The sequence below is a fragment of the Ochotona princeps genome, chromosome 4 (genome assembly GCF_030435755.1).
Source record: "Ochotona princeps isolate mOchPri1 chromosome 4, mOchPri1.hap1, whole genome shotgun sequence".
Taxonomy (NCBI): Eukaryota; Metazoa; Chordata; class Mammalia; order Lagomorpha; family Ochotonidae; genus Ochotona; species Ochotona princeps.
The window spans coordinates 96518723-96540386 of record NC_080835.1 but is presented as its reverse complement, the minus strand read 5'-3'; the positions used below and the strand labels follow the sequence as shown (position 1 = coordinate 96540386).

The window sequence follows — 21664 nt, the reverse complement described above, 5'->3', positions numbered from 1 at the left end:
TGCAATGCGATTTTACTTATTGCAGTTGGTGCACACCTTTTTGCTTGCAGCCACTTGTGCCACAACCTCCAGTGAGTTCCAGGTCTGGGTTCTTATGTTAGATTTCCACAGTGGTCTCCACAGCCCCGGTTCCTGGCTCACCACTCTCCACCTCCTGTGATACCGTGCTGAAGCTGCACCGTTGTCTCTGCAACCTTTCTCCCACTTTCGGTTGGTGCAGGTTCCAGGATTAGAGAGACGCCAGGTGTACTATATAGTTAGATTGTTGGTGGAACTGATCTTGTCGGAACCTGCTGGACATTAGGTCTGGGTGCCACACGGACCTATTTTGACCCATAAGATGCCACAGTCAGTATTATTTTCCTGCGGGACCAGTGCAAGCCACGGAACTCAGTGAGTTCTTGCGAGCTCAGCACATGCACAGTTCACTGTTGTCCCCTGCAGTCCTAAAGCTATTGCCACAGTGTACGAAATGGCGCCTGACGTACCACTACTAGAGTTCTTGATCTGCTGGCCATCAGGTCTGACGGCTGTCCAGACCTGTCTTGGGTGGAACCTGTAGAATGCCACGTTGCTGCAGTTCACTGAGTCAGAAATGAGTTCACTCCCAGCTCAGCGTATGCTCAGTCCTTTCCCTTGCCTTTGCCTCCTTACGCAAAATGGCACCCAATTCAGCTCTAAGGGGCTGCCTGGGCTGTGAAATTCACCCAGTTCTCACACTGTCCATCTGGGATCTGCTGCTCTGTCTCTGCTCCTGGTCAAATCAAACGGACCAGCAGGACGGACAATTCTTTGTCTGGGCTCACCTCCCAAGCTCCCAGTGAAAGTCCCTTCCCACCTGGTTGCTGGTGGAGTTTCGGCTGCTGGTGGAGTTCAGATAGCCGTCAGTTGAATGCTGCTGGATATGTCACTGCAACACCACACCGTTGTGTCCACTGCTTTCCTGTTTCTGTCAGTCTCCAGGTACCCCTCTGCTCTTGTTCTGTCCTTTCCTATTTCCTGGAATGTGCCTCTCTGCTTCATCCTGATTAAATGTTTTTCTGTCTGTTTAAACGTGTCCTTACTCTATTCTGCCATCTTGATTCTCTGATTTGTAGTTTTTGTAAGCTTCTAAAATACTAAAAGCTGAAACACTGGCTCTGAGGTTTTTTCTTTTTCTAATAATTGCAATCAAGTCTAATAGTTTTCTAACTACTGTTTTAGCTGCTTCCCACAAGTTTTGATATGTTTTGTCTACATTATTATTCCCTAGGTATTTTCTAATTCCCATTGTAATTTTAACTTTGACCTAGAATTCTTCAGAAATGTACTGCTCACTAACTTTTGGCTTAATACAACTATAGTCAAAGAATATACTCTGAAGAAAACCCAGAATATAGCTAATTTTGGAACTATTCCAAGAATGTTTGAAACTAATAGATTGTCAGTTTTAATAATTTTTTGTGAGAAAATATATGTGAGTTACAGTGTCTTAGGATATGTTTATACTCATCTATATAAGTTAATAAGAAACAGTTTTCCATAAAGGTCATGTGCTTTTCTACTTACACAGTAGTTTTACATTCTTGTCGATATGTTCCTAAGTTTTTGTCTCATTTCTGTTCAAGTTATTCTAGTGAGTCTGAAGTAGTCCCTCATTGTATAAAAACTGAATTGTTTTCAATTCCACATTTTCTGTTACTTTTATTTATAGATTTCAATTCTGATAAAATTGTATTTTCATTTATTTCTACATCTCTTCGATTTATTTGAGCATATCAATTACTTATTTTAAAGTGTTTGCTAATATCAACATCTGTGAGTCTACTTCTGTTGTCCATTTTTTCTTTTGGCTTCTGATCATCTGGTGTATGTCTGATATATTTGAACATTTTTTACTGAATGCTGGATATTGCTTTAAAAATGTTTAAAGGCTTTAAGGAATGGTACCTAGGGCAAGGAAGAGTTCACATTTCTCTACCTGAAAGAGTGCAGGATTCACTGTCTAAATCCAATAGACTTTGGAAATATTTTCAAGAAAAAAACGGATCAAACATCTGAGTCTCCAATTTTGTAACTTGGGCTCTGTAAGACCACCCAAAGCTCTGTTTATTTTTCTTTTTGCAGAAGTAGTATTGCACCTAGTCCAAATTCATGTTGAAATATATACTGAAAACTCCTAAAGAAATCTTTAGTTCCCATTCCTGTCAGAACCAGATTTCTTTATTTTCAAAAGCATGTAAGTCATCCCGCCTTTACTAATCCATAGGCTCCCAAAAACTCATGCTCCAAAACTGAACTCACTAGCTTCCTTCCAAGTATATTCTCCAGGTATCTCCTACTTATGCTAATGGCACTGCTGCTCATCCAATTATCCAAGAGTTACAAACTACCCTTGACTCCTGTCAACATCCAAGCCAACTGTTCATCAAGCCTATGGTCTCTACATCTTAAATATTATTAAGTGTCATTCTTATTCCCATACTTCTGCCAAAGGCCACCTCAACGTTTCACACTATTTCCCAGGCATATCTAAAGCTTTTATTACTAAGTTTCTGGGCCATATGGAACAATCCAATTCATTCTTTAAGATCAAAATTGATCATTACTCATCTCAAAGCCTTTCTTGACTTCCCCGTATTATCCTTGCCTTGTCTTTCATCATTCTAAAAATTGTGTCTCCTTTTCCATTTATGTGGCCTTCACTAATTGTTCTCTTAGTCACTGCCATCATCAGCACTGCTACATACCAGCACTGTACACATCACAGTAGTTACAGATAAATTTTATTCTGATTTTATTAAATTACAAATGTGTTCAGTGTTGCTAAATTGGGAGACAGGTATCAAATAACTCCCATTTTATAATTAAGGGTATTAAAATCTCAGAGATGAAATAACTCACTTAAGATTACACAGAAAATACATGGTATATTCAAACTTATCCAACCACACATTCAAGTTTTAATTTCTGAACATACAGTACCTGGTCAGATAGTAGGTTATCAATAAATATTTACTTTGATGTTAGTAAGTCCCTAACAAGATAACATAAATGCTTCTATAAACTATGCAACTCAGGAGCTATTCTACTACTTCCTTCTATTCTCATTCTGCCTTTTTTTTTAAACACACCATCCTTAATCTCTTCCCCAACAAATACATATTTTATCTACCCCAGCCCAAATGAAATGCAATAATTTCTCTAACTCCCCAGACTCAGTGATCTCCTCTGCACTCTAGAAATACTCTATTCATTACTGCAATGGTATTAACTCTACTGCTTATTTGCACACGTTTGTTTTTAGCTCCCTCCCACAACTTAGATTGAGTTCTTCAAGAATGGGCACTATATTTAATATATTTTATAACACAAAAAAGTGCCTGTGATGTAAAAAAGTGCTAAATGAATGTTTTCTGAGTAAATTAATTTTCACCCTTAAACCTGGATAAAAAGTGAGTTCCTATCTTAGGCTGGATATTCAAAAAAGGTTTTTGTAATAATTATCATTATTTTGAAAGGCATAGAGAGAGAGCAAAAGAGAGAAAGAGAGTTCTTACTCACTCCCCAAATGCTTGTAATGACTGGTGTTGGGCCACACTAAACCTGGGAAATAGAAACATGATCCAGGTCTCCCACAAGGGCGGCAAGGGCCAAACTACATAAGCTGTATCACTTGCCTGCTTGTGCAATGCATACTAGCAGGGACACTGGCAGGACTTGACTCTGATATGAGAATCAGGCATCTCAAGTGGCAGTTCACCTGCTAGGTCACATGTGCACCCCACAGAGGACAGTCTGAAGCCTCTGCACACTATGTAGGCTCTGCTCCAGATCCCCAGACTCAAGCAATTCTTTATTCCAACTCTTTTTATTTCTTTTATTTGAAAGACAGACTTACAGAGAGAGAGAGAGTTCTTGCATCTGCTGGCCTGGTTTTGTATCAAATGGCTATTATGGCCAAAGATGGGCTGATTCGAAGTCAGGAACTTCTTCTTCTGGGTCTGCCATGTGGGTGCAGGGACCCAAGGACTTGAGCCAACCTCCACTACTTTCTCGGGACATAAGCAAGAAACTGGATGGGAAGTCAAGCATCTGGGACATGAACCGGTGCCCAAATGGGATGCCAGCGCTACCAGGCAGATTAATCTTAGTGCTGGCACGCCTTTGGTTCAACTTTTGAAGACTACTTTCAGAGTATTTTAGACAATTCTATTTGCCATGTTTGCCTGTCTGTGAGCAGACTGCTTCTCTGATGTGTGTACTTAGTTTCAATTGGATATTAAGAGGTGGCTACCTGCAAAGCAAGATATCTAGGATGGCTTGAGTACAGTATAAAATTTACAGTACAAAATAGGCCACTGGCAGAAAGCAAAACGAGAAACGTTAGGGGCTGCGAACCCCTATACTTCCATGTTTCTACATGTAACTCATTCTAATACTTACAAGTCTGAAACTGGTCTTCTAAGCCACTATGAAATCATATTTGTCAAGGGAGAACAGAATATTCTTTTTTAAAAATTCATTCATTTTTACTTGAAAGGCAGATTGTACAGAGAAAGGAGAACTAGAAAGAGTTCTTCCAACCATTGCTTCACTCCCTAAATGCCTGTAGCAGCCAGAGCTGAATCAATCCAAAGCTAGGATCCAGGAGTTTCTTCTGGCTTCCTATATGGTACAGGGCCCAAGTACTTGAGCCATCCTTCACTGCCTTACAGGCCATAAGCAGGGAACTAGACAGTAAGTGGTGCAGCCCGGACACGATCTGGTACCCATGTGGGTTAGAGGATTAGCCTGATATGCCACCACACTGACCCATGGAATATTCTTAATTTAACAATTTTTTGTTTTGTTTATGACTTTCAAATATTTATATACAAGATATTTTAACTCTGCATTTGTACTCTAGCTCAGTCCCATAACTTTTTTTTAAAGATTTATTTATTTTGGGACCGGCACCATGGCCTAGAGGCTAAAGTCCTCTTCTTAATGCGCCGGGATCCCATATGGGCGCCGGTTCTAATCCCGGCAGCTCCACTTCCCATCCAGCTCCCTGCTTGTGGCCTGGGAAAGCAGTTGAGAGCAGCCCAATGCTTTGGGACCCTGCACCCGTGTGGGAGACCTAGAGGGAATTCCTGGCTCCTGGCTCCGATCAGTACAGCACCGGCCATTGCAGTCACTTGGGAAGTGAATCATCAGATGGAAGATTTTTCTGTCTCTCCTCCTCTCTGTATATCTGACTTTGCAATAAAAAAAAATAAATCTTTTAAAAGACTTATTTATTTTATTGCAAAGTCAGATATACAGAGAGGAGAGGCAGAGAGGAAGATCTTCCGTCCGATGATTCACTCCCCAAGTGACCCCAATGGCCGGTGCTGTGCTGATTCGAAGCTGGAATCCGGAACCTCTTCCAGGTCTCCCACACGGGTGCAGGAACCCAAAGCATTGGGCCGTCCTCAACTGCTTTCCCAGGCCACAAGCAGGGAGCTGGATGGGAAGTGGAGCTGCCGGGATTAGAACTGGCGCCCACATGGGATCCCGGGGCGTTCAAGGCGAGGACTTTAGCCGTTAGGCCATGCTGCTAGGCCCCAGTCCCTTAACTTTTAAAGGCATGCTTGGTTGAATAATATCATGAATTAATTATAAATAAATTAAAAGGCATGCGAAAGAAACACAATAATTATTTACCTTGCCATAGTTACTATACTGACAATAACTGTACCAGAATTCTTCTACCTAAAGAATATTTCTGTTACAGATATAATCATTGATAAGAAAAAGGAAAACTTACTAAATATTTGAATGAATCACTGGAAGTCTAAGTTACTGCACATAGAAAAAAAGATATAATTCTTCATAGATGACATGGTCATCTATATAAAAATCCCAAGAATTATAAAAAAAATTCCTCTTAGAACTAATAAGGGAACACAGCAATGTTTCAAGATACAAGGTTAATGTATAAAAATTAATCACTTTCTTTCATGCAACAATAAACAGAATTTGGAATTTAAAACACAGTGCCACTCGCATTAGTGCACTACAGAATGAAAAACTTAGATATAAGGTTACAAAACATAGAAGAACTACACAAACAAAAAAACTATAAAACTCTGATGAATGAAATAAAAGGAGACTTAAATAAATGCAGATACACCAGGATCATAGATGGGAAAAGACAGTACTGTCAAGATGTAATTTCTTCCCAGTTTAAGCTACAGATTCAACACAACCCCAAATTCCCAGAAAACTGCACCCAGAAGCCATCAAAATTTTAGAGGAAAACATAGGAAGCACTTTCCAAGATATAGAAATTGGGAAAGACTTCTTAGGAAAGTCACCAAAAGCACAGGCAGTAGAAGCCAAAATAAACCATTGGGACTATACCAAACTAAAAAAGCTTCTGTACAATCAACAAAGTAAAGCAGCAACCAATGGGATGGGAGAAAACTAGCACACACTACACACCTGACCGGAGACTAGTATCCAAGATTCACAAATAGCTTAAGACATTCAATGACAGCAAAACAAAAAATGGGCAAATGGAAATGAACAGGCATTTTACTTTTTTATTTATTTATTTATGCTTTATTGGAAAGGCAGATATACAGAGAGGAGGAGAGACAGAGAGGAAGATCTTCTGTCCGATGATTCACTCCCCAAGTGACTGCAACAGCCGGTGCTGCGCTGATCCAAAGCCAGGAGCCAGGAACTTCCTCCAGATCTCCCATGCAGATTCAGGATGCCAAGGCCTTGGGCCGTCCTCGACTGCTTTCCCAGGCCATAAGCAGGGAGCTGGATGGGAAGTGGAGCTGCTGGGATTAGAACTGGAGCCCACGTGGGACCCTGGCGCATTCAAGGCGAGGACTTTAGCCACTAGGCCACGTTGTCAAGCCCTTGAACAGGCATTTTTCTCATAGAACAAATTCAATTAGCTAACAGACATATGAAAGAATGATCAGGCTCCTCAGTTCTCAGGGAAATATCAACGAAAACCACATGAGGCTCCATCTATCTCCAGTGAGACTGACCTACACTCAGAACTCCACGAACAACACCTGCTGGCACTGATGTGGGAAGAAAGGATCCTCCTTCACTGTTGCTGGGAGTGCAGGCTAGTACAACCACTGTGGAAGTCAGTATGGAGAATGCTAAGAGAACTGAAAATTGACATGCTACATGAACCAGCTATCCCACTTATGGGAATATATCCAAAAGAAGTGAAATCTGCATATGAGAAGGTGTTCTGTAATCCTATATTTGCGACACCACATCTACAGTAGCAAAAGACATGGAAACAACTCAGATGTCAGTCAAAAGAGGAGTGGATAAAAAAATGGGTACATTTACTCCATGGAATAGTACTTAGTCATTAAAAAGAATGAAATGCTACGATTTGCAACCAAATGGTCCCAACAAGACTCAGAAAAATATGTTGATCCCAAAAGGACAAATACCATATATACTCTTTGAAATAAGGCAACCTTCATGCAAAATACAAGATCAACAGCACTTTCAATACTGCTTTTGCTACATTTCATGGGTTTTGACATTCTTGTTTTCATTTTCATCTCTTCAAAAAAGTATTTTTCTCTTCTTAAATTCTTCACTGACTCATAGATCATACAGTAGCATCATTTTCTTCAATAAAGTTCTTGATTTTTTTCATTTCTTCAGCAACACATAAATCATTCAGTAGCATGTTATTTAACTTCATGGTGTTGTAAATTTCTATTTTTCTTCCTGTTGTTAATTTTGTTTTTATGGCTTTTCATTTAAGGGGATATATAGTAACTGTGTAATAGAGACTATCATATCCAGATGTGAAGATACAATGCAATATGTGTCTCTACTTTGATTTTCAAATCAAAGATGGACTCCCAATGAAACTATAAAATATATCTTGACAACAGGATGTTGAACTCTCTGCTACTGTCCATACCCGCAATGTCAGGATACATTTAAATAGCAGAATTATAGACTTATGACTATTTATGAAGGACTACACTATTGTAATAATAGAGGGAAGATTAGCTGGGGAGAAAGGGAAATGGGGGGTGGTAAGGGAAATCCCAGAGCCTATGGAACTGTATCATTGAAAAAAAAGCAGTGTTAGAGGACTGAAACTATCCAAATTCAAGACTTATTATAAAGCTAAATAATCAAAACAGTGTAATATTTGTGAAGAGGTAGAAAAAACAGATCAACAGAACAGAATAAGGAACCCAATATAGTCAATCAATCTTCAAAAAAAGTAGCAAAGACAATTCAATGAAGAAAATGGTACTGCCATTATTGAAGAAAATGACTCACCTATGAGTCAGTGAAGAATTTAAGAAGAGAAAAATACTTTTTTGAAGAGATGAAAATGAAAACAAGAATGTACACAAAAGTACTGCCATAGCTGCACTTCCACAGGCAAATCAAAACCACTTCATATGACATCCTGGAAAAGGGAAAAGCATGGAGACAGCAGAAAAACTCTGCTGGAGATCTAAGGATGAGGAGGAAGGAATATGCCAAAAATACAGCATTTTCAGGGCAGTGAAACTGCTGTGTATGATACTACAACTGTGGACACATCCATATTTTGTCCCAACCCATTTTAGGCACAATACCAAGAAGGGAACCCTCATGTCAACTACAGATTTTGAGTAATAATATATTAATATGTTTATTAACTGTAATAAATTGTGAGGTAGGATGGTGATAGTGGGGAAGGCTGAATATCTGGGTGCAGGAGGTTATATGGGAAGTCTGTAATTTTTTTTTTAAACTTTTTTTTTTTAAAGATTTATTTTATTTTTATTATTTTTATTACAAAGTCAGATATACTGAGAGGAGGAGAGACAGAGAGGAAGTGGAGCTGCCGGGATTAGAACCAGCGGCCATATGGGATCAAGGCGAGGACCTTAGCCACTAGGCCACGCTGCCGAGCCCAAAGTCTGTAATTTTTGCTCACTTTTTCTGTGAACTCAAAAACTCTCAAAAACAAGATTTATTTATAAAATAAATGGGTCGGGCTTGGCGACGTGGCCTAGTGGCTAAGGTCCTCGCCTTGATCCCATATGGCTGCTGGTTCTAATCCCGGCAGCTCCACTTCCTCTCTGTCTCTCCTCCTCTCAGTATATCTGACTTTGTAATAAAAATAAAATAAATCTTTAAAAAAAAAAAAAATAAAATAAAAAAATAAAATAAAATAAAATAAATGGGTCAGTATCTGTATCCCAAATGGGCATCGATGAGAGTTCTGACTGCTCCATTTCCAACCCAGTGCCCTGTTTAATCAACACCTGAGAAAGCAGAAGGTGGCCCAAGTGCTTAGGCATCTACAACCACGTGGGAGACCTATATGAAGTTCCTGGCTCCTGGCTGCTGCTTGGTCCAGTCCTGGCTGTCACAGCCATTTGGGAAATAAGTGAATGAAAGGTCTCTTTTCTCTCCCCTTCCCTCCCTCTTTTCTCCTCTCTCCCCTTCTTTCTGTAACTTTACCTTTCAAAACATAAATATTTTTTTAAAAAATTAAACAAACAAGGTAAGTATTCATTATCTTTCAGTATTCTACTAGTATCAAAATAGTTGCTTCCCACATGGTTTAAAAGGCTAAACTATTGGGGATCAGCTTTATAGCACAACAGGTTAACCTGTTACTTGCAATCCTGGCATCCCTCATCACAGTGCTGCTTTTGACACAGCTTCCTGCTAATGTGTCTGGGAAGACAGCAGAGGATGGCCCAAGTGGTTGGGCTCCTACCACCCATGTGGGAGACCAGGCTGATGGAGTTCCTGGCCCCTGGCTCCAGCCTGGCATTACTGCAGCCATTTGCATGGTAAACCAGCAAATGGAAGATCTCTCTCTCTCTCTTGATCTCTTAATCTCTCTGTTATTCTGCCTTTTAAGGAAATAAATAAATCCTGTAGGGAGGAAAAATAAGGAAGACTAAACTATTATCTGATTATTTTTAAAATTTACCTCCCCAAATCTCTTACCTGGTCATTTAAGGCTTACAAGGAGGATCCAAGAACTTACTTTTCAATTTTCTTCTTTTGTTCTTTTTGCCTTTTTTCTTTAACTTGCTCTCTCTCAATATCCATGAAAAGTCGCCTATGTCTCAGGTACTGCCTTTGACGCTAAAGAAAAGAGGTTAAAATTATTTACTTTCTACTCTCAGGACTTTTCTGAGGAACTCTTTTGCGATAGATAAGAAAATCATGTAACATGGACTATGTCCTTGATTTACCTCCAACTATGATGACTCAAGACAATATCCCATGCAAGAACTTTATATTTTTAAGAACATAGCAATTAGGTGTTCACCCACAAAGCAGAGAAAGAAGTACTAATTTAGCTTGTCCTTAGTACAATCTCTTGTCAATAGTACTTGAGGAAATGATTGTACTGCACATGATAAGATATGTATTATATTTACTCTGTGTTCCCAAGTGGTAAGTGCCATAAAAGCAGGGCCACCGAAAGAATGTGAGAGGTATTTATAGCAGAACAATAATCACCTCAACTTTTCAATGACAGTGAGGAGGGCAGAAGGGCTGCAGTATATCAGGGCATCATATTCTTAAATGCAGTAAGTATCATAAAAGCAAATGCTGTCACACAGTGATCTATCCATATCCCTGGATTTATTTACTCTCGCTTCAAGATACAAGATATGCTTTTTAAAAAATAATTATTAAAAGTCTAAGCAGCAGTTCTCAATATTGAGAATGTACCAGAATCAAGAATGTTACCTTGTATAAGTATAAATGCTCTAAAACTACCTTTTCACTTACCAAGTCAATATATCTAGTTGAGTCCACATGTCTGTATTTTGAAAAACAACAACAACAATAAAAAGTTTCACATATGATACTGGTGCATAGCCAGGGTTAAGAACTGTTGGGTTAAAACTATAGATAAAGAAGGAAGGAAGCAAGAAAAGAAAGAAGAAAGGGGGGACTGATGGGCTAGCCAATCTTTAGTTGAAATTAGCAGGAAAAATGCACTAGCCTAAGATCTGAGTTCACAACAACCCTAAGAATTTGGAAAAGAAGTCTACCACATTACAATGATTCCATCAACTTCTTAGCATCTGTGGCATCAGCTCTTAGTGTGCCAAGAAGTAACCAAATGGTCCCCATTTCATACAGGGTACAACAGAAATACTGGTATCTGAAAACATTATCATCACATACTTCCTTCTTGTCCTCTTCTTGATCTACTCCAGGCCGAAATGCAAATGGAGCCCGGGATTCCCATCTTAACTGACAGTTGTTACAAACCTGTTGAAAAGCCAGTCACATACAGCAACAAAGTTATCAGATGCTATCCTTGTGAACCCTTTAGATATTTTTAACATTAATTCTCTTCTCTTGCAAACTTAAAGCAACAGATAAAGAACCAAACAACAAATATCTGAAAAAAAAGCAAAAAAAAAAATTATAAAAGGAAGCAGTATCAGAAGGAATTAATGCCAATTGTTTTTGGTGTTTGAATAATTCATTTCAAAAATGAAAATGAACAAATAACTAAAAAGTTCTTCTGAAGTGATTACTGGAAAATCACTCTGCCCCCAAGAGTGTTTGGAACTGAATGCAGGCTCTAAAGCCAGATCCCTTAGTATCTCAAATCTATAGTCACTTTGTTTATGTAACTGTCTTGATAAGCGTTAGGCGTAGAGTATTAGAATCTAAAAACATATCAATCAACTTACATGTCAGAGGAAACTGGAGCTAATGTCCCCCACATTAACTAGCCTTATCACATAACTTGGTAAATATACTTGGACATTATATGAGTTAAACTATGTATCTCCAACTTGTAGAAATAAAAGGTAACAGGTTTCTTTTTTAAATTCTTCAGTTTAAAAGTTATTTAGCAGGACCAGGGTAACAGCCTGCAACACCAACATCCCAGATGAGCTTCAGTTCTGGTTTCATTTGTAATCCAGCTCTCTGTGTCCAGAAAAGCAGTAGAAGTCCCAAGTACTCAGGCTCCTGCCCTTCATGTGGGAGACCTGGACGGAATTCCAACTTCTTGGCTTCAGCCTCGTCAAGCTCTAGCTGTCACAGCCATTTAGGGAGTGACAAAGTGGATGGAAAGATATTCTCTGTCTCTAACTCTGCCTTTCAAACAGTAAGTAACTTTTAAAAATTTATATATTTGTCAGCAAAACTGTAAAATACAATACCAATATATATAAAAGAATTTTACTTCCGTAACTCCTATGGAACACCTTAGAAACAAAATTAAGAAAAAAAATTCACTGACAAAGCCATCAAAAACAGTAAAACAATTAAGGGGTAAATCTAATGAAGAAAGCAAAAATTTTATAAAATCTAAGAGACACTGCTGAAAGAAATTAAAGATACAGATAAACAGAAGGATATCCCAATATTCACAAATTGGAAGATCTCATGTTAAGATGGCAGTCAATGTTTTAATTAGGATATTTAATTCAATTTCACCACAGTTGATTTCCTTGCAGAAATTGACAATAGGATCTTAAAATTCCTATGAAAATGCAAAGGAATAGTTAGGACAATATTGAAAAAGAACATGGTTTGAGGGGGCCTGGTATAGTAGCCTAATGGCCAAAGTCTTCACCTTGCATGCACCAATCTCATATGGGCACTGGTTCATGTCCCAGCTGCTCCACTTCCCTTCTAGCTCCCTGCTTGCGGCCTGGAAAAGCAGCTGAGGACGGCTTAAAGCCTTGGGACCCTGCACCTGCGTGGGAGACCCGGAAGAAGCTCATGGCTCCTGGCTTTGGACTGGCTCAGCACTGATGGTTGCAGCTACTTGGGGAGTTAACCAGCAGATGGAAGATCTTTTTGTCTCTCCTTCACTCTAAATTTGGCTTTCCAATAAAAATAAATAATTTTTTTTAAAGAACATAGTTTGAGGAATCACTTATCTTAATTTCAAGACAGGTTCACTGGCTTAAGAATACATACACAGATCAATGAAACAGAATTGAGAACTAGGAAACAAGCCTGCGGCACTATTGCCCTGTGCTTTTTTTATCACAGCACCAAGGCAATTCAGTGGTGAAGAAAAGTCTTAACAAGCAGCGCTGAAACATTGGTAATCCACATACAAACAATGAAATTAGACCATTTCCTCACAGCAAATACAAAAACATAAAAGTATACCACAACCTAAATTTGAGAGAGATAAGATTCTTACGGAATCAGAGTACATCAGAACCTTGGATTAGATAATGGGGTTTTGCTTGTGAGTCTGTGTGTGTTTTAAAGATGTATTTACTTTTTAATTTGAAAGGCAGATTTTACAGAGAGAAAATAAACAGAAAAAGAGGTCTTCCATCTGTTGGTTCATTTTCCAAATGGCTACAACAGCCAGAACTTAGCAGATCTGAAGCCAGGAGCCAAGAGCTTCCTTTACGTCTCCCACATGGGTGCAAGACACAAGGCTTTAAGCCATCCTTTGCTGTTTTCCCAGGCTATAATCAGAGCTAGATTGGAAATGGAGCAGGCAGGACATGAACTGGCATCCACAATGGGATGCTGACGCCAGCAGGCAGAGGATTATCTTGCTATACTACTGCACTAGCCCCTTCTGTCTTTAAGACACAATACCAAGTGTGTAAGATGAAAAAGAAAATGCAGGCAATTTGGATTCTGTCAAAATTTAAAATGTAGGGTGGATGTGTGGTGAAATAGGCTAAGGTGTGGCTTGGGATACGCTTATCCCAAATCAGAGTGCTAGCTGAAGTCTTGACTACTTTGCTTCTGATACAGCTTCCTGCTAATGCATCCTTGGAGGGGCCATGCCGCCCACCTAGGTCTAGATGGAGCTCCGGGTTCCTGGTAGCAGCCTTACCCAGCCGTGGTTACTGCAGCCATTTGGGGAGGGAACCAGCAGATGGAAAACAACTTTCTCTTTTGCAGACAAAGTTATCAAATGAAAACATACTTTAAAAAGTTTATAACTTCTGTACTACAATGGATAATATCAAGAAAGTAAAAAGACAACCTCTAAAATTGGGGGTAAAATCATAAGATATGGCTTGTATAGAGCCTGTGTGCAAAAAAAATATTAAGAACTCTTATAATTCTATAATCAAAACAAAAAAACCCACACACAATTAGAAACGACTATTCTCCTAAGAAGATATACAAATAGTTAATAAATACTTGCTAAGTGCTGAACACTTTAGTCATCAGGAAAAATACAAATCAAAAGTATAAAAAGGTACTGCTTATATTCACTTGGGATGGAATAATTTAAAGTAAACATAACAGGTTCTGGTGAAAATGTAGAGAAATCTGAACCTTATACTGTTGGTGGGGATGAAAAACGGCAAAGCCACCCTGGAATTTAATCTGCTAGTTCGTATGTTTGAACAGAGTCAGCACATGTCCCAGCCATCTCATTACTAGGTATCTACACCCAAGAGAAATGAAAAATACGTCCAGAGAAAAACTTATACAGAAATGTTCACAGCAGCATTATTCCTAACAGTCAAAAAGCAGAGATAGGCCAAATGTCCATCGTTTGTTAAAATGACAAATAAAATGTGCTGTGTGTATAGTATTAGTTAGCAATGCATTCGAAGGAAGCACTGCTGTATGCTACATCAATGAACTCTGAAAACATGGCAAATGAAAGAAGCCAGTCACAGAAAGCTACATTTTCTATGATCTAATTACTGAAATGTCTATAATAGGCAAATCTACAAAGACAAAACAGTCTAGTAGGTGCAGAGCTGGAGATGGTACTTTGGAGAAACGGGGACTGGCTGATATTGGGAACAGGTCCTTTTAGGGGTGATAAAAAACGTTGTCTAATTGGGCCTGGCATCGTAACCTAGTGGCTAAAGTCTTCGCCTTGCACATGCCAGGATCCCATATGGTCGCTGGTTCGTGTCCCGTTGGCCCTGCTTTCCATCCAGCTCCCTGCCGGGTGCCATGGGAAAGCAGTCAAGGACAGCCCAAAGTCTTGAGACCCTGTAACCATTGTGGGAGGCCCTGAAGAACCTCCTGGCTCTGTATATCTGCTTTTCCAATAAATAAACAAACAAATAAACAAATCTTTTTTTAAAGTTCTGAAATTGTGGCAATCCTTGCACAATCCTGTGAATATATTAAAAACACAGAATCAAGTACCTAAAATAGAACAACTGTATGGTATATGAATTAATAGTCAATCTTCGTTAGTTCATTAGCTCCATTTTCCATATTTGCAATTGTGCTTATCATTAACATTTATGTGTAATCTGAATATTCACAATATTCATACAGTCCTTTGCAGACACAGTACCATGAGCATTCTGAGTCACACAACGCATGCTACCAGCTGTGATCAAACATGGTAATGCTCTACCTTTGTTTTAGCTCTCATAACCAAATGTACTTTTGTAATCTATTTATATCAAGGTGTTTTTTTGTTTGTTTTTGTTTTTTGCAATTGGGGAGGCTTTTGTTAGTGATTTCATCATTTAAAATGAAGGAAAACAAGGAAAGGTTTTAAATCTGACTTTCCAATTTAAAAAATAAATAATTTTTTTCAGAATCTTGATCAACTTACCACAGACAGCCTTTCCTGTTTCTGTTTTTCTCTGTCCTTGCTTCCTGTTTTCTTTTCAGTGCAAATGTTTTCTCCCGTATCTTATACGCTACCTTTCCACTCTGTTGATAGTGTCCTTTGATGTGAAAAAGTTTATTTTAAGGTAGCTTGATTTATCTATTTGTTTCTTTTTTTTTTAAATAAAGATTTGTTTATTTTTATTACAAAGTCAGATATACAGAGAGGAAGATCTTCCATCCGATGATTCACTCCCCAAGTGATCGCAACAGCCAATGCTATGCCGATCCGAAGCCAGGAACCAGGAACCAGGAACCAAGAACCAGGAACCTCTTCCGGGTCTCCCACACGGGTGCAGGGTCCCAAGGCTTTGAGCTGCCCTCGACTGCTTTCCCAGGCCACAAGCAGGGAGCTGGATGGGAAGTGGAGCTGCCGGGATTATAACTGGCGCCCATATGGGATCCCGGCGTGTTCAAGGCGAGGACTTTAGCTGCTAGGTCACGGTGCCGGGCCCTATTTGTTTCTTTTATTACTTGTGCTTTTGGTGTCATATTAAAGAAATCATTGCCAATTCCAGTGTCATGAAACATATTTCCTGTGTTTTTATTTTTCATTTAAATCTTTGATATTTTCTGGGTTAATTTTGTAGATGATATATGACAAGGGCCCAATTTTCTTGTTTTGCTTTTGTTAATCCAGAGTCCCCATCCGCATCTGCTGAAAAGACTGTCCTTTCCTCATCAAATGGTTCTGGCTGATGCAAAAGCATGTGATGTGCCAATGTTTGCTCTACGTCCTGTCCCAGCGGCATATGTGTCTGTCTTTATGCACTACATTGTATTGATTACTGTAGCTTTGTAATAAGTTTTGAAACCAGGAAGAATGAAACTTGTAACTTAAAACACACCTCTTTAAAGATTGTTTTGCTGTTTAGAGTCTTTTGAGATCTCTTAGGAATTTCAGAATGCATTTTTCTAGGTAGGCAGAAATAGTGTCATTCGGATTTTGCAAGCAATTGTATTCAGCCTGTAGCTTGCTTTGGGTGGTGGTAGGCCTTGGAGAATGACATCCCAAGGCGAGTCTCACAAGGCAAGTCTCTTTAACCCTCTGTCCTCCTTTCTGCTATTTCCTTTCTCCCTTCAGAAGGCAAGACATTGAAACTAGAATTTCTCCTTCTCGAGGTGGGTCACAGAAAGTAGGAAACCTTTTCTTGTTTTATGATATTTCTATAAGAAGACACATTATTTAATATATGTGGTTGACCCATTAGCATTTAGTTCACAGCCAAGAACACTGTAGCTCATGCTAAGCCTGACTAAAGGTAACCCAACATCTATACATTCTCTATCAGGTATGTCACAACCTTTTTTTGTCTACAATTGATAGATACCACTTCAGCACTATACTGAAGAAGATTTACAGAGAGAGGAGGGACAGAGAGAAAGATCTTCCATCTGCTGGTTCACTCCCCAAGAGGTCACAAAGGAGATGAGCTGATTCAAAGCCAGGAGTCAAGAGCTTCCTCCAGGTCCCCCACGCGGGTGCAAGGCTTTGGGCCATCCTCGACTGCTTTCCCAGGCCACAAGCAGGCAGATGGATGGAAAGTGGAGCAGCCAGGACAAGAACCAGCATCCATATGACACCCAGCACATGCAAGGCAAGGACATTAGCCACTAGGCTACCATGCCAGGCCCCGTCAAGGAAGTATCATTTAAGCTGAAATCTGAAGAATGAGCAAGGATAACATTTTGAAGAAAAAAGGGGAAGACGATCCAGGGGAACAAACACATACAAAAAACCTGAGGTAGGAAAAGAGCCAGGCATGGTTCAGGATATATAAATGACAACACAGAATAAAACATGACAGTTAAGCTTTTGATCAACTTTATAAACCCAAAGGGAAAGTCACACTTTGATCCTTGGACTTTAGTCCAAATCCTAATTTCTGATACCACCTGCTTTTCATTATGCTCCAGCAGAAGATGTGAGGAAATTTGTGTTTATCACTTTCACACAGTCTAACTGCCTGAAGCCTTGTTTTTTAAATTACATAAAATGTTAAGCTTTAGTGGGAATAAACTGGTTTTCAGTTAAGCAAGCCCAGGATACATTTTAATAGGCCAAGATAACATTTTCTTTTATGGCTCTTATCTTAACTGAATGCCCCCAAGCCCTAAGTAACATAATCTTAAAAAGTCTCAGTCCAATCTCAACTCACTGATTTCCTGGTAATGCAATCTTGTGCTCTATGAGCTTACTGATGAAGATCCCAACCCCAGACTAGCCGCAGGGTGAAGATTTCACATACATTCTCACCATAAAAGATTGACAGCCACAGTTTCCTAAGAGGCAACAGGTACTCCCAACAATACCTGAGGTTTCACTGAGAGTTCTAAAATCACCTGAGATCAGGGCAAGTTTTGGATATTGTAAAATCAAAATTCTGCCTTTTTTTAAAAAAAAAAAAAAGATTGATTTACTGATTTGGAAAGTCAGACATACAGAAAGGAGAAGAGACAGAGAGGAAGATCTTCTGCCTGATGATTCACTCTTCAAGTGACCGCAACAGCCAGAGCTGAGCTCTGATCTGAAGCCAGGAGCCTCTTCTGGGCTGCCCACGTGGGTGCAAGGTCCTAAGACTTTGAGCCATCCTCTACTGTTTTCCCAGACAGGGAGCAGGATGGGAAGTGGGGCTGCCAGGATTAGAACTGGCACCCACACGGGATCCTGCTGTGGCCAAGGTGAGGACTTCAGCCACTAGGCTAGCGCCAGACCCAAAAATCTGCTGTTTGATCCTGCCTTTAAGCAGGGGATGAGCAGGTGTCTATAATCTGGTCTGTATTTGCCATCTTCTGCAGTCTGCTTTACCTTTTTTCTGTGGGAAGCATCTCTCTGGGGCCTCGGTGGAAGACGCTGATGGCTATTCAGAAGCAAATCATCTCGCCACCTTTCAGCTGTCTCAACAGACACCTGCACCCTGAAGGATAAGCTCTAAAAGATAAAAAGGTACTATCAAATCATGTGAGCAGTGACATAACAGTAGTGATAATATTGTAGGCTTGCTTCAATGGCTCTGACACATCACCACATCAAAGCAGACATTATATTTCATGTCACTATTATGTATTTTAACTCTACCTACAAAGCAACCTTAGACTTCATTCACAAAATAACAATCATATCTGTCTCCTAGGGTTATTGTGAGAATTGAATGAGAATCTACATAAAATTCTGAAATCATTTTGGCTAAGGTAAGTGCTCAATGAATATAAGCCATTATTCATACTACTAGCACTACTACTGCTAAAAGATAACACTATTATCATCACTTTGGTTAGTAACACAGACCTGATAAGGTCAACCCAAACCAACTATTTTACTTTCTGTAGCTTATGCTTTGCTCTGTTCTCCCTGCGCTCAGGCAGCGCATGGATGCCTGCCCATAGTTTGTGTACTAGAAGGCAACATGAACACTGAACACCAATTTTCCAAGCAGGAGCATCAGATCTGTGGTGACAGTACTTAAAGCTTCTGTGAACAGGCTTGAAGTCGTTTCAGTAAGTGGGATATATCCCAGAACAAGAAGACACTAAATTCTTTGCCTTTTATTACTGACATTAACACTGACTCCGGAGGCAATTATCCCAACGCTCAGTAAATCTTGAGCCAAACCCTAAGTAATTTACTCTCCACTGTTCACCACACTCCACTACACTTATCTTCAGGAAAAGGCTAGGTTGTGAATACTGGGTGAAACATACTGACAGCACCCCTGAAGCAATTTCTTTTGAAGTCTACAATTTCTCAAATGTTGAGGTGTGCTAGATACACTTGCTCTAAAACAATGAGATATAAACTAATTGTCTAGGTAGAAATCATAAGCTAGTAAAAATATTACATACTTCAGTGGCAAACTCAGATTAATAAATGAGGATAATGGAACAGGGAATAGCATAATGAATTTCAAACATTCATCACTCAACTGTAACATTTTCTGTTCTATTTAACATGATTTAAGGGGCTGGCATTGTGGTCAGGTAAAACCATGGCCTGTGACACTGTCATCTCATACAGATGCCAGTTAATGTCCTGGCTGCTCTACTTCCAATCCAGCTCCCTCTGCTAACAGCCTGGGAAAAGCAGCAGCAGATGACCCAAGCATATTTTGCTTTTAGCTTAACTCTGGGGGCCTTAATTCTATGTACCACACAAACAAGCTAGCTTAACAGGCTCTGGCCTTGCTCTTCAGTAATCCAGTCTCATTGTCCTACTAGAAAATGTATAGCTTTTCTTCTATATTCAATTCTGCCTCTTATGTAGGGGAGGCTAGGTGCTGAACTTGAGATGGAGCTCATTGAAAATATTCAACGGGCAACTCTCTTTTCCCATAAAACATGAGGGATGCTGGGGAAACGTGTTCTAAAGGGATAACAAAAACCGAAAGCAAATTGCTTATCCAGGGCAATACATTAATCACACAACTGTAGGCTTCAGTGAGAACTCTTAGGAACTGGTACAAGGTAAGAATATTCTGATGGGGCTTAGCGGCTAAAGTCCTTGCCTTGAACACTCCGGGATCCCATATGGGCGCCAGTTCTAATCCTGGCAGCTCCACTTTCCATCCAGCTCCCTGCTTGTGGCCTGGGAAAGCAGTCGAGGACAGCCCAAAGCCTTGGGACCCTGCACCCGTGTGGGAGACCCGGAAGAGGTTCCTGGCTCCTGGCTTCGGATCGGCATAGCACCGGCCGTTGCAGTCACTTGGGGAGTGAATCATTGGACAGAAGATCTTCCTCTGTCTCTCCTCCTCTCTGTATATCTGACTTTGTAATAAATCTTTAAAAAAAAAAAAAAGAATATTCTGATATATTTTGACATGAGTGAGGATCCTGTTTTCAGCCCAAGGCAGCAGACATAAACATGATATAACAGCCTATGAGCAATACACTTAATTTGACTCATGAAGTCCATTATCATATAGTCCATTAGAGCAGTCTTGTATCATTAGTTGCAAAGGACAACAGAAAAAAAAGGGGGGGGGGAAGACCAGCAGAAAATTAGATTTAGGGTTTAACAATCTGTACCCACCCTTCTTGAAGTAGTGTTTCTGTCTCAACAGAACTTAAAACTACTTTCCCACTAATGTGAAAAGGAATAAAAGATACTCATTTTTACACCAACTTCAAAGTTTCTGATTCTAACATTCCAATTATGAGTTACCGAGAAGGTATAAATAAAATTCAGTTTCTTGATCTGTTGCTTCTTTATCTTTTTTTGATTCTGCCTACCGGGTCTCTGAGGAGGTCCTGGAACTGGAGTTTAGGAGGCTGACACTGATAGTCCTTCAGAGAAAAGTCTTCTCTCCCTTTCTCATCTGCCACATCAGGGTTTGTTTCCTTACAGTGTACCTTCTAAGAGGGAAAAACAACAAACTTTGAATGATCTGGTGGGAATGAAAGCACCAGTATTCTATTATTCTAGGCTTCTTTTTTTTTTTAAATACTCAGAATAACATGAAATATTATGGAACAAAACAAAAAACCTTATTTATATCAGTTCTAAAGTTTAGTTGAGAACACTCTTTTAAGAGCTCCGATGCAAACCCTAAACAATTAATTTCCTGCAGGTTTCTGACCTTTTTCTGTCCTATCTGGTCCCTGATGAAGCTCCTTTCTACCATCCTCCCTCTGAAAAAATTGATGCCGGAAAGTTTGCTTTCTAAAAAGAACAATCACAAAATATCATTTGTCTAGTTAATAATGGTGAGTTACCAAGACTGTGGTCTTTGGTGAAAATTCAGTAGTTAAGGTCAGAAAAAAATTGGGCATTTGATTAAATAAAAATTCCTCAAAAATCTAGCCACAGCAGTAAGCAATTTCCTTGGGTTAATCCCCTTCTCCTCTTTTTTTTTTTTTTTTTTTTTTTTGTTCTAACCGATCTCTGATGGAAGGCCAACTTTAAGATTTGTAAGATACTGCAGGGTCTTGGCAGGCCCCTCCTTTTTCCATCTCTCTGTTGTTAAAGCAGATGATGCCTGCCAGAAATAATTTTCCCAATAAAGACAAGTTTTAGTAAGTAAATTGTTGAGATATCAACAACGTGCTGCTGATAATTGAACACTTAGTAAAAATCCCTGGAGTATTG

The 21664-nt window shown here is 39.5% G+C and overlaps 1 protein-coding gene across 1 annotated transcript in view; it reads right to left on the bottom strand.

The window, feature by feature from the left end:
• The window catches only part of CCDC15 (coiled-coil domain containing 15), a 63214-nt gene that overhangs the window by 11980 nt on the left and 29570 nt on the right, over positions 1–21664 (bottom strand). Inside the window, exons 8-11 of the mRNA XM_058664058.1 lie at positions 20809–20931; positions 18392–18514; positions 11170–11256; positions 10010–10110 (exon numbers count right to left, since the gene is read on the bottom strand). Of these exons, the coding sequence (XP_058520041.1) occupies positions 10010–10110; positions 11170–11256; positions 18392–18514; positions 20809–20931 (434 nt within the window). The remainder of the gene's footprint in view (positions 1–10009; positions 10111–11169; positions 11257–18391; positions 18515–20808; positions 20932–21664) is intronic.